The sequence below is a fragment of the Sarcophilus harrisii genome, chromosome 2 (assembly GCF_902635505.1).
Source record: "Sarcophilus harrisii chromosome 2, mSarHar1.11, whole genome shotgun sequence".
Taxonomy (NCBI): domain Eukaryota; kingdom Metazoa; phylum Chordata; class Mammalia; order Dasyuromorphia; family Dasyuridae; genus Sarcophilus; species Sarcophilus harrisii.
Genome location: NC_045427.1, coordinates 287,566,719 through 287,579,309, shown reverse-complemented (window position 1 = coordinate 287,579,309; position 12,591 = coordinate 287,566,719). Strand labels below are relative to the sequence as shown.

The 12,591-nt window shown below is 30.1% G+C and overlaps 1 protein-coding gene across 8 annotated transcripts in view; it reads right to left on the bottom strand.

Annotated features, from left to right (window-relative positions):
- Positions 1-12,591, bottom strand: part of EML5 (EMAP like 5) — a 200,746-nt gene that overhangs the window by 54,875 nt on the left and 133,280 nt on the right. For all 8 annotated transcript variants that reach the window (XM_031952379.1, XM_031952380.1, XM_031952381.1 and 5 more), the window contains 7 exons: positions 10,831-10,958; positions 7,653-7,794; positions 5,089-5,241; positions 4,358-4,489; positions 2,815-2,903; positions 1,241-1,417; positions 88-289 (listed from right to left, as the gene is read on the bottom strand). In XM_031952379.1, the coding sequence (XP_031808239.1) occupies positions 88-289; positions 1,241-1,417; positions 2,815-2,903; positions 4,358-4,489; positions 5,089-5,241; positions 7,653-7,794; positions 10,831-10,958 (1,023 nt within the window). The remainder of the gene's footprint in view (positions 1-87; positions 290-1,240; positions 1,418-2,814; positions 2,904-4,357; positions 4,490-5,088; positions 5,242-7,652; positions 7,795-10,830; positions 10,959-12,591) is intronic.

Here is a 12,591-nt window from a genome sequence, read left to right as displayed (position 1 = left end):
TCTAGCTACAACATTTTAACATAATTTATACATTGCTGAAATTTCTGATACTTTCTTTGAAATTAGTTTTATTTAAAAATTACATACCTCCATCTTCCTCAGATTCTATATCAGATTCCTCACTATCACATGGTCTTTTTTCTCGATAACCTTCCATTTCATAAGTCCAAACCATAAGAGATGTGTCTGGACCTCCTACTGTGACCAATAAACTGTCATCATAAGTCCAGCGAACATTTGTGACATGTGTACTATGGGCTACATATTTCTTAAACTTTCCAAATTTCCCCTAAAAACATGAAAAAAATGAAAGTATAATTTTAAAAGTACATTATTACTTTAAAGAACAAGATTAAAAGCTTAATCATGAATATTCAGTAGCTTAAGCAATTCTTATATTTTAAAATAAATGATCAAGATAACCTAAGGGAATTTTAATTTACAAAGTAAAAAACTAACTACAATCCCTTTGAAAGTATTTTATGAATACTTCATGAGTTACGTTTTCTTCTTAAATATTATGAGAAAACACAAGCTTGTAAATTAGTAAAAAGGCAATTATATGTTTCCTCCATTTAGTACAAATAACACTAGGAAAAGTTCTGCAAAACTTAAAATCTATTAAATGGTCCCATTGTTACAAAGAATTAGTGATGTAATAAAATAGAATATAGTGATAACTGAAATTAACAAATTCTCTAAGAATGACCTTACTTAAAAAAAAAAAAAACGAAAAATGAGAAAAAACTTGGCAAATAAAAGATTAGAATAGAAGTAATAATCCCTTGAGCAGTGAGGTAGAGGAGGAAACAATACTTTGTTATAGATTCCTATGCCAATCATATTATTTCAACCTCTGATAATTATGTTTCTGATAAAATCTGATTTTTGTAATTTGTATTTTCTTTGATAATATTGCAATATATGATATAAGACATACATGTCACTTCTAGATGGAACCAAGACCAGAAAATTATTCTATGCATTTCATATTATTGATAAACTTCACATAAAATTAATATAAGCAACTTTATTTTAAATATATCTCATTAAAAATAAAATTGTTTTACTATTGTTTGACTATTCAATCCATCTATTATATAATTCAATGGAATTGTCATTTTGACACTACTGTATCTGATAATGCAATTTTGTATAACTGATGATAACAGATAAAACATGTTTATGTTTTTCTCTAAAATTCTGTTAGTTCTCTATTATCAATGAAAAAAGTACATACTTTGGCAGGATATCTAAATAACTTCACAAATCCAAAATCATCACCAGTAGCTAAGACGACATTGTCACTTGTGAGACAAGAGGCAGTTACATCTGTGACTTCTCCAATTATTGGCCAAATTCCCTCACAACAAGAACCAAGAACACTTGTCCATGATGCCCAACTAATTTTTTCTACCTACAAAATAAATTTGTTTAGGTTTTACATTAGTTTTCAACAACTCATAGAAAAACTTTCAAATATTTCTTGTTATCATAAATTATGAATTGAATTAATTATATCATCACAAAGATAATGTATTGTCATAAAATATAGGATCTATGGTAGGGGAGATGTTGAGAAGTTTAAGTATATAATCTCTTCCTTTACTTATAATCTTACCTTTTTTGGGGGGGGAAGAGTGGCAGTCAGAGTTAAGTGACTTGCCTGCCCAGTGTCACAAAGCTATTAAGTGTCAAGTATCTAAGACCATATTTAAACTCAGATCCTTATGACCTCAATGCTGGTGTTCTATCCACTGCATTACCTAATTGCTACAATTTTATTCTTAACTGAGAAGGATTCAATAATCCTTCAATTAATTATTATTAATTAGGCTATTAATGAGGCTCTAAGGAAGTAACTATTTTGGAGGGTTGCATATATGATGGGAAGAGGACAGGATATAGAGACAGAGGAGTACTGGGTTCAGATCTGGTTCTTTCATGTCTATAGTCACAGATAAGACTAACTAAACACTGATTTTCAAAATGTGAGCAATACTACTTGTGGTACTTTCTTGAGAAGAGTGTTGAATATCAAAGGAGATAATATATGTAAAGCACTTAGCAATCATAATTATGTTTTATTATTGTAGTACTAATGAAATACCTACATTTTTAGTATTTCTCTAACCACAAAGTTGATCCTTATAGATGACCTAATTTCTTCTATTCACTGTGCAATAAACAAAGTGAAAACAGAATTCAAATTGAAGCCAAAGCTCTGAGTTCAAGTTTTGTCCGTGTGGCTTCCTGGCTTCCTAAGCAAGTCATTTAATTCTAAAACATAATTCTAAAACATAGCTCTTTAAAACTGTAAAGTTCATTATAGAAGGAATTTCCTTACCTATGAAACTAGTGAAATTCCTACCTATATATTAAGCAAATTTTCATGAATGGAAATATGGATAGCTACTTATAAGCTGCCTATAAAATATTTCTTCATAAACTTGGAGAGATATTAAGCTGATTTTTAATCTTCTTTTCTTGATGCTTAATTTGTTTTAACTTTTCCCCATAGGACCTATGTTCTACTGTAATTCACAATTTGAATTAAACTGGGGAGGGAAGAAGGAAGCTAAATATGTCTTCTGTTTTGGAAAATAACAAGATCATTTTTTAAAACATTTGTCCATTCTATTTCATTACTCAACTACCTAGATTCCTCTTCACAATAATTCAAATAATATCTCACAATTGCTAATGAATGGAATACATATTTCATATGTACTTAAGGAAAAGATAGAAAATATGCTTAAGACTTTTAAATAACATACATATAGAAAAATTCTAATCAATAATGTATTTTCCTACCTCTAGACTAGGAATAATCTGTTTTTTTCCCCGGGGAGCTTCAAAGAATAATTGTTCTTTAGCACCAGTATTGATCTGTAAAAGTTTTCCTTTAAAAAACATAAACACAAATAGAACGCTTAAGGTTACATTATTTTTGTATTTTAGACATGGAAAAACATAAAGTTCAAAGATCTATAAAAATGTAGATAACTTTAAAGTCAATTCAATGTAACAAAAATTTCTTAAACACTTATAAAGGTAAAAATAAAAGCAATTTCTACCCTAAATCTGCTTAAAGAAAAAAACACAAATAGCTATGGGCTGATTAGTGTAAAAGAAGTATGCCCCAAAGAAGTCAGATGTACTGAAATTCACATATATTTAAACTTACATTTTTTGATATTGCAATTATTTATAATATGGTCACTGATACTAGCCCATTGGAAATATACAAGTGCAGATTCAAATAATACAATCACTTCAGGAGATTCATAAATCACAATAATCAAAAACTAGCTGGATACAGATAAATATGAAATATTTATAAATTAATTTTGAAGGAGAAAAAACTTACCTCTGGGGAGGTATTGGGGAAAGACCTTAAGTTGAGGATAAATACCAAGATTTGAAAGTGAAGGATAATATTCTGTGCATGACAGAGAGTCTGAGTAAAGGTATGGAAGTGGGAAATGATAGATGAAGAAGAGTCGTAATGTAGGATGTGAAAAAAAGGTGAAGTCAAAAAAAAAAAAAAAAAGATAAATATGTCAAACAGGGGAGTTTGTATTTTAACCTAGAGGTAATAGGGAGCTATTGAAACTTCTTGAGTGGGAGAACAATATGGACAACTCTAAAAAAGATAATTTCTCCAAAAAAATTTCAAAATACAACCCAAAAACATATGTAGAAAAAGAATGAAACAAGAATACTTCAAATCCTTCAAAAAAAAGGACAGCAAACAGGATAATTATAATTATTAATCTAGAGAACTGCCATTTAGGACTGGATTGTACAACTAGAAAAAATAAAACTAAAGGCAAAAACCCTCATACACTCTTAAAAATCTCTATTTTACTGTATCATGCCAATTTCAAAAGTTAAGGGACTATGTTTCTAAAGATGAAAAAACTAGATAATGGTTCTGTCTCATAGATTATCTACTTAGCAAGGTTGAAATTATGTTAAATTCAGTATTGCAACAAAAATTCTCTATCACTTTAAAAAAAATTTTTATTATCATTGTAAAATAAAATGTACATTATAAATTGTACTATAATTGTAAAAAATGAAAGTACTTTAGCACAATATTTAAATAGCTTCTTAAATAAAAACAAAATATTTCCAGAGATCATTGTTAATTGGATAATATTAGAATTAATTTCGTAAAATTGTGGACAGTGCTATAGCACAAATATATATGCAAAATAACATACAGATATTTAAAATAATAATAATAATGCATATAATGTCTTTGAGTTGAGAAATGTAATTTATGTTTTTACTTTCCTAAGGTAATGCACTGAATACATTTTTTGGGTGAAATTATTACTCAAATTCTTACCTCTTAAATCCCAGTCAATGTGTGTTATGTAACTGGTAGCACCTTTGCAGATTCCTACTCGCTTACTACTCATGACATTATAGATATCTACAAAGCTGTCATAGGATGCCACGGCTAGATATTTTCCAGAACCTATTAATACGTGAATAGGAGAGTTTTTCTTAGCATAAAGTATAGTTTATTTTCTGCTATTACATATAGTTAGGGTTATTTAAACTTTAAAAAAATCTAAGGAATTCACAGATAGCATTTCAATCATTTCAATGTAGTAATTTCAAAAACATTTGCAAGAAAATTCACCGAAGTTATACTTCTATAATTTTGTGCAAGAAAAGTTTTGCATACTTTATCCACAGTAAAATAAAAATAAAAACAATGTCCAATTTTTTTTCACTTTGGCAAATTCAGAGTAAATTGTCATAGCAAAGTTTTATCTTAGTTACTTTTTGTATTTATTCCTTCATAGTGCGCTCAATTACAATAGTATACTCCCTTACAATAATGTACTCTAATAATATGTGAGTGTATAAATACAATGTACATAATAGTAATTCACAAGAATTTACAAAATAAAATGCATCTAATTATAGAAGCAATAAATAAGTTGCCTATTGAGAAACTTTAGTAAAATATATTTATATTATTATATATGACATAATATGTTATTTTAATAAACTTAGCTACCAAATTCAAGTTTTGTCAAATTAAATTATGTACTTCCTGAATCCTACCAGGTGAAAAGCGAATATCTGAGATAACATCCTTTCTGTGATGAAAGGAGACAAGATCTTCTAAGGTATCTGCATTCACCATTAAAAAACTTCCATCGTTGAGACCTACAGCTAAAGCTTTACCATCAGGAGAAAAACAACAACATCTTCCTCCTAAAAAAAAAAAGAAAGAGAATCAGTTATTTCAAGAAATCTCCTTCTAATCTGAGTAATTTTTAAATTTTTCAAAACATAGGTCTTTACAACATTTTTTAATTTCAAAGAGAATACAAAAATTACTTTTTTTTTAAATTGGTGCTTAAACAACAAATCTCATTCAACATTTATTGAATGTTTATAATGTAGCTACTGAACCAAAGGGAATGCAAAGATGAATTAAAACAGAGGAGAATAAAATATTCTAAGATATATTCACAAATAAATACATACAAAGTAGAACATGAAAGTATATATGATAGGCAGAAACAAAGTGTTATGAAAAGTTGAAGGAATGCAGAATCCCTTTTGGTGGGGAGAATTAAAGACAAAATTCAATTTAGGCTTTGAAGGATAAGCAGGATTTCAAATGGTAGAAATGCAAGGGAAAAGAATCCTTGGTATAGGGATAAACAGGAACAGACCTTTAAATATATGGACAAACCTTTTTTTTTCCCATTGTCAAACCTTTTCTAACAAAATACAATTCCTCATTCCTCCAACAAATACTTGTAAGGTGTGGTTTCTAGTTCTTAATTGCTTTGCCTCTGTGCATACTCCAGATTATCAATGCCCTCTGTAAATGTGGAGGCCAGAATGTGAGAGATACACTGGACGAATTAGGAAAAGTTCATTTTAGCTGTTCTAATAGAAACTTAAAAGGAAATAATGTGAGATAAGATTAGAAAACTAGATTGGAACCTGACATTATAGATTTTCAAATGACAACTCATGTATCTGGAAAAATTTCTCATGATATTCCTCTGAACAATATAGAAAGTAAAGAAAATATACATTCAGATTACTTTTTAAGATATTTAACAGAACCTTTGATAAAATTATTGGACCCAAAGTATAAATTAGTGTGTCCATGTGAAACTAGAGATTATTATAGTGGGATATTGCAGGGCCCTTTTCTTATTCAATATTTTTAACAGGAATTTAGATGAAGTCATAGATATTGGATTCATCAAATTCAACCAATGGGCATTTTATATGACCAAGCTCTGTATTAGTTATTGAGGCTGAGAAAGATGGTTAATATATTAGGTGACTGAAATGGGGTAAAAAGGATCTCAGATGACTGAACCAAATCTTATTTTGATGGATGTGTGATGTTACTGATATTGGTATTTCCTCCAATGCCTCATACTTCAAATTAACATACTATCTCATGCACTGTAATTCTTGTCATACTCTCCATATGTTTCCCTTAGGAGCACACCCAACTTGTTTGGAAGTATTTTCCAAGTGTTTTTGATATTGCATGAATACCAACAGAGAACAGCTATCCATCAGATATCTACTGCTCTTTTCATGAATGGCCCTGTTTCTTTTCTGTCATACATGTTCTGGTGACATCTTTTTATGCCACTTCTTTTGTATAATTCTTGGAAATTCAACTTAGAGCCTACTGTGTACACACATTATGAGTCTCTCCATTGCTCTTTGGAAGATGCTTAGCTTTTTAATTCTTTGGAAATTTTTGCTATTTCACATCTTGCAACTTTAATGTATCAGTAGAATATAATTAATCCACTGGCCTTTATATATTTGAAGAAGCAGTTTGAGGTTAACAACTGTAGTGTGGAAATTACCACAAATCCTATATTCTACTCTGATAGCTTTTGTCATGATAGATCACCTTAAATTATAAGCCTATTATTAGGTTATGTCAGTTGTCTATGGACAAGCTTAGCTAAGTATGGAGAAGTTAATCTTTAGTAGGTCATTAATAACTTAAGAAAAATCAGACTTCTTCCATTTCTACTTTAAAGTTAAAGAATAACAGAAATAGTGACAGAGGTCATTAAGTTAATCTAGCAGCATATATGTATTGGTATAAACCATACACATACAATATATAGTGTGACTGTTTAGTTGTTTTCAGTCACAGCTAATTCTTTATGACCTCATTTGGGGTTTTCTTGGAAAAGATACTGGAGGGGTTTGCCATTTTCCTTCTCCAGCTCATTTTACAGATGAAGAAATGGAGGGAAACAGGGGTGTGTGACTTGTTCTGGGTTACATAACCAGTAAGTGTCTACAAAAAAATGGATATACACACATGACATATAAACATATATTATACTGTATGTATAATTACACATATACACACATGTTCATGCACATTATAGAACAGACCTGGACTCAGGAAGACTTATCTCCCTGAATTCACATCTGGACTCAAGCACTGAAGTGGCAGATTTTAGTTTGTTAAAAGGAAAATCTTCCTCACAATAAATATGTACACAAAAATGGAATGTAGTGCCTTGTGAATAGTAGATTGTACAATTTCAACTATATGGTTTCTGAGGCTTTTTACCATTCTGAGATTGTGAAATGGTTAAATTGATCAAGTCTCTTACCCTTCTTCAGTTTCCGGACAGCTAACATACAATGGCTAGGAGATAGATCCCATATTCTTAAGGTCTTATCATCACTTACAGTTGCACAAATAGGCAAATGAGGATGGGTAGCTAAACCCCACACATCTCCTTCCATGTGTCCCTATACAGAACATAAAAATTAATTCTAATTTATTTAATTGTAACTTGATTTACAAATTTAATGACCAAAAATATAATGGAAATACATCTACATACACAAAAAACTATATTCAATTCACTATTATTTGTACCTACTTGTACCAATAAAGAAAATAATGAAAACAAAAAAAGATTTATTTTTGCAGCTTGTGTGTGTATAAATATAATCCATCTGTTCATCCATATAGCTATCACTTAAATTAACATTAAAGATAATTTTAAATTCATAAACACATTTATTGACAAGGTTTAATAAGTATGGTTGGGAATAGCTACCAAAAAGTTTAGCTATCTTGTCTCACCTCACACTTCTAGAATCTTTTAGGTGTTTTCATGAAAGTTTTGGGAAAGACTTATAGGTATCCCTGATAGTACTGCTTTGATCCCTTGCCCAAAGTGGATACACTGTAAATATGCTAGGAAGTTTTATGATACCTGAAATTATCAGATAATTATAATACTGCTGTTTGAAAACTGAAAATTCTTCCTACTTATAATTCAAATTTTTCCTTGCTAGCATTTAGCTTTTTACCTTTTCTTCTTTTGAAAAGGCATAGCAGGGGCAGCTAGGTGGTACAGTAGATAGAGCACCAACCCTGAAGTCAGGAGGACCTGAGTTCAAATCTGATCTCAGACATTTAACACTTCCTAGCTGTGTGACTCAGGGCAAGTCACTTAACCTCAATTGCTTTGGCAAAAAAAAAAAAAAAAAAAAGAAAGAAAAGAAAGAAAAAAAAGGCATAACACATGCATTTAAGAAATCCTACAAGAACAGGGACAACACTCCTTAAGTTTTTCTAGTTCCAAATGAAAGGTACAACATGCAAGTTTAATTTAAGATTTAAAGCTTTAAATTGTAATGCCTTAAGGCTTCAAATTATATGAGATTTTATATGTATAAATACTTTTTCCAATACCAGAGACTGTAAACCCTCCTTAATAGTTAATCCTCATAAATTGCAACTAATAAAATAATGCTTCACTTAATGGCCAGTTTGGAGATGTCCATTTTCTAATTTGGTTAAGATAGTGCTATGAATCTGCAGAAATTTGGGCATTTTTACATATATAGTAAATAAATATTTTGTAATACTTCAGAATTTAAATGCATCTTAGAAGTAAGACCTTTACTTGTAAAACACAATTAAAATCTAGTATACCCTTAAAGACCCCTGCAATTACAGTGATTATATTATGTAAATGTGTGTTGAAAGTAGCATTTATGAATTAAATTGCACATGGTAATATAATGGATACAGTGCATACAGGACTTGGAGTCAGCAAGACCTGAATTCAAATCCTGCCTCCTTTAATAGCTTGTGTGACTATGAATCATCAAATCACATAACTTTTCTTAGTCCTATCTGTAAAATGGAAATGATAATAGGTCTTATTTCATCAGATTATTATAAAGATCAAGTGAGACAATATTTGTAAAGAGTATTTATTGCAAACTTTAAAGTGATATACAAATGTTAATTGTTACTATTTTTATTGTTCTATGTAACATGCTTATGCTATTACTTTGAAATACAAGTATGCCAATCATATACACAATGACCTAAGTCTTTAAATATGTAATATTTTATTACTTAAAAAATTTCTTGGTATGACAAGACAATATGAGTACCATTAAAATAACTAAATTAAGCAGAAAATATGTAAAGATATAAGGGAAATGATACTCAACTGGATTAGAAGACCTGGATTCAAGTTTCAATTCCAAGAAAACCTGCATGACGTTGGATAAGTAATTTTTACTTCTGTAAGCCCAAGAGTCCCCATCACTACCCATTTCACAGAATTATTGTGAGGATCAAATGCAATCAGAGATTTTGGGGTTTTTTAAATTTTATTTAAAAAAACAGAATAAGAAAAAAGAAAAACAAAAGGAATACAAAACAAAATGAAACAAAAGAGAACATTGTCATGCGCCCAGCAGAACATCAGGAAGGATTCAAATTACATAACAAATACTAGTTCTATAAAGCATATATATTAGTAGAAGAAATTATATTATATTCATGAGGGTCTATCATTCTTTATTTCCTTATAAATTGTTCTTTTGTTCTCTGCTGCACATATTTTTTACTTTATTCTTTTTGCCCCTTTTATCCTCCACAACTCCCAAACAGGTTATATTTAAGAAATTATATATTTATAGATACATATGTAGATATACATACACATACACACAATATTAAAGATAATTTTGCTATATATGATAGTTTTGGCCTCAGGTCTAGTTTTTTTTGATAGCTGGTAGATGTTATTCCATAACCTGCAATCTTTTATTGTAGTTGCTGATAAGTCCTGTACAATTCTAATTGTAGTTTCAGCATATTTGAATTATTTTCTTCTTGTTTCTTCCAAAATGTCAGAGATGTTTTTTGATCACAAATTATTAGATATGCGTTATCTATCATGATAATTACCAACAATAAAAATTAAGGAAAAAAAAGACTAAGTTTGTGTTAAGAAACATGATCACATTTTAAGGAAGAGAAAAGGGAATATCAGAATTCTGTGCTATACAAAAGATTGTTTTTTTAAATAATTTCCTAAATGGATAGTAAGATTTATTTTATTTAGTGCTCTTAACATAAGAAAAGGTCAAGGTTATAAGTGTCATGCAATCAGTTAAGAGTTTCAGAAAATATAGTCAGGTTCAAAAGTAGGAATAAATAAAATAAAGTACATGAAATATGAATACAGATATAATATCATTTCTTACCAAATTTCTTTCTTCTCTGGTGATAAGAAATAGTTCAATAAAGTTATCAACAGCTAATTTACTTGGCAAAATATATCATTTGTATCAATTCACTTGGTTATTATATAATTTAACATATGCTAATACAGAAGAATAAGCATTTTTCTAGTTACCTGAGTTCATTTCCTGAGCCATTTTCTTGGCATCTTAGATAGCAGAACCTCTAATAAATCAAATTACCATTCTAAGGAATAATATGAAAAATATATTAAAATTAAAAATTACCTGAACGAGCAGAGTAATTGGCCCATTTTTATCTACCTCCAGTATTTCGCCATTCTTTGTGCCTACTAAGATATGACCGTGTCCTAATGATATGGCACGTATAGAAGGGTTGTCTTCCAAAAGAAGACCTGAAATGTTAAATGGAAGAATTCTAAGTAATTGTTACTTTTTAAAAATTGTAAAATACTTTCTTGATTTTCATTTATGATATTTGACCATGACAATCTCAGATGATGAGAGTTCTCTCCATTTTAAAATTTCAATAAATTAGCTATATATCTCCACTCTTATTAAAGACGAATCTAGGATTGAAACTCTACTATCTTAATTTAAAATAATTTTTTTATCTTTACTTATATGTGGTTTTTTAATATTTATTATAATTTTTCTTTCTGGACAGATGATAATGTGGCATAAGACATTCTCTGCCTGCCAGTTTTACAAGAGTCACTTTGCTAATTTCCACTCAGACTAATTCTATCCTAATACTAGGCCTCATCTTTCTCTGCCATTTCCTTCTATTATGCCGGCTGGTCCTTCTATCACTCCATCCTGAATTCATGGGTCTGCTTTTACCTTCTTACCCTCTGTTGTGGCCAGCTTGTTGCCCTAACACCACCACTCAATAAATAACCTCTCCTCTGAAGCTCATGTCTTTCTATTATTATACTCTTATAATTCTTGGCTTTCATTTATTGAACTCTAGGTCTTTCTTTACCTTAGTCAGTTAACTCAGTAGTTGAGGGTTTTCTATAAAAATTAAATTACTAGCTAACACCTTATTGCCATATTTCCTTGACTTGACAATTTCCAGTAGTTTCATATCTAGTCTACTTCAGCTAGTCATCAATATGGTCAAATAAAAGATCTATCATTCAAAACTGCTCCATGAATCCAAGAATTATTTGAGATCAGAACTTCATCCATCATGTTCCATTCCTTCCAATGGATCAGACTGCAACTGATCCAAACCTTTCCATCTTATGCAACTACTGTTCATATCCTTCTGCAAGTCCCTATTCCTACCCCAGGGTCCAATAGATCTCTACATTATATTACCAATGAAGCACAAAGGCTAATCATGTTTATTCCTTATTTTTGCTATATGACTTGTCCAAGACATCACCTCTGAAATTTCTCTCATCATAATTATTTGTTCTACTACATAATCATTCTGCTGTTTTTACTTCATTTATCTCAAATCTATTCTTCACTCTCAGTACAATCACTATCACCTCAGCTCTTTTTTCACATTTCTCCATACTCAAGCTTGACCCAATTGTTAGCTACTGAAATTATGGACTAGTCTTCAATCTTTAATTGCTTATGCTTCCCACCCCACCTCTGATGTTCTACTAATCCTGTCTGATTAATCTGCCTTCTCTGAATAATTTCTATAATTTTCATTCTTTGCTCTTACCCTTAAGCAAATAACTATCATAGGGACAAGCTTCAACCCCAGATATGTGGTATATATATCCTAAACTAAACTTTCACTGGTATACAGAGATTCTTTTATCAGTCCTTTGACTACCACATTTCCAACTTTTGTCCTAAACTACCTTGTAATTTCTTAATAAAAAAAAGCCTACTCCATTTCTTCTTTCTCAGGATTCAGCATGGATTTTGGAAAGCATGTGGATACAGAATCGTAGGATCTGCAATTCAAATTCTTTTTCTATCACTTATTATTTGCATGATCTTAGATAAGCCATCTAATTTTCTGGTCCTCCATAAACTAAAATATGAAGCATTATGGCT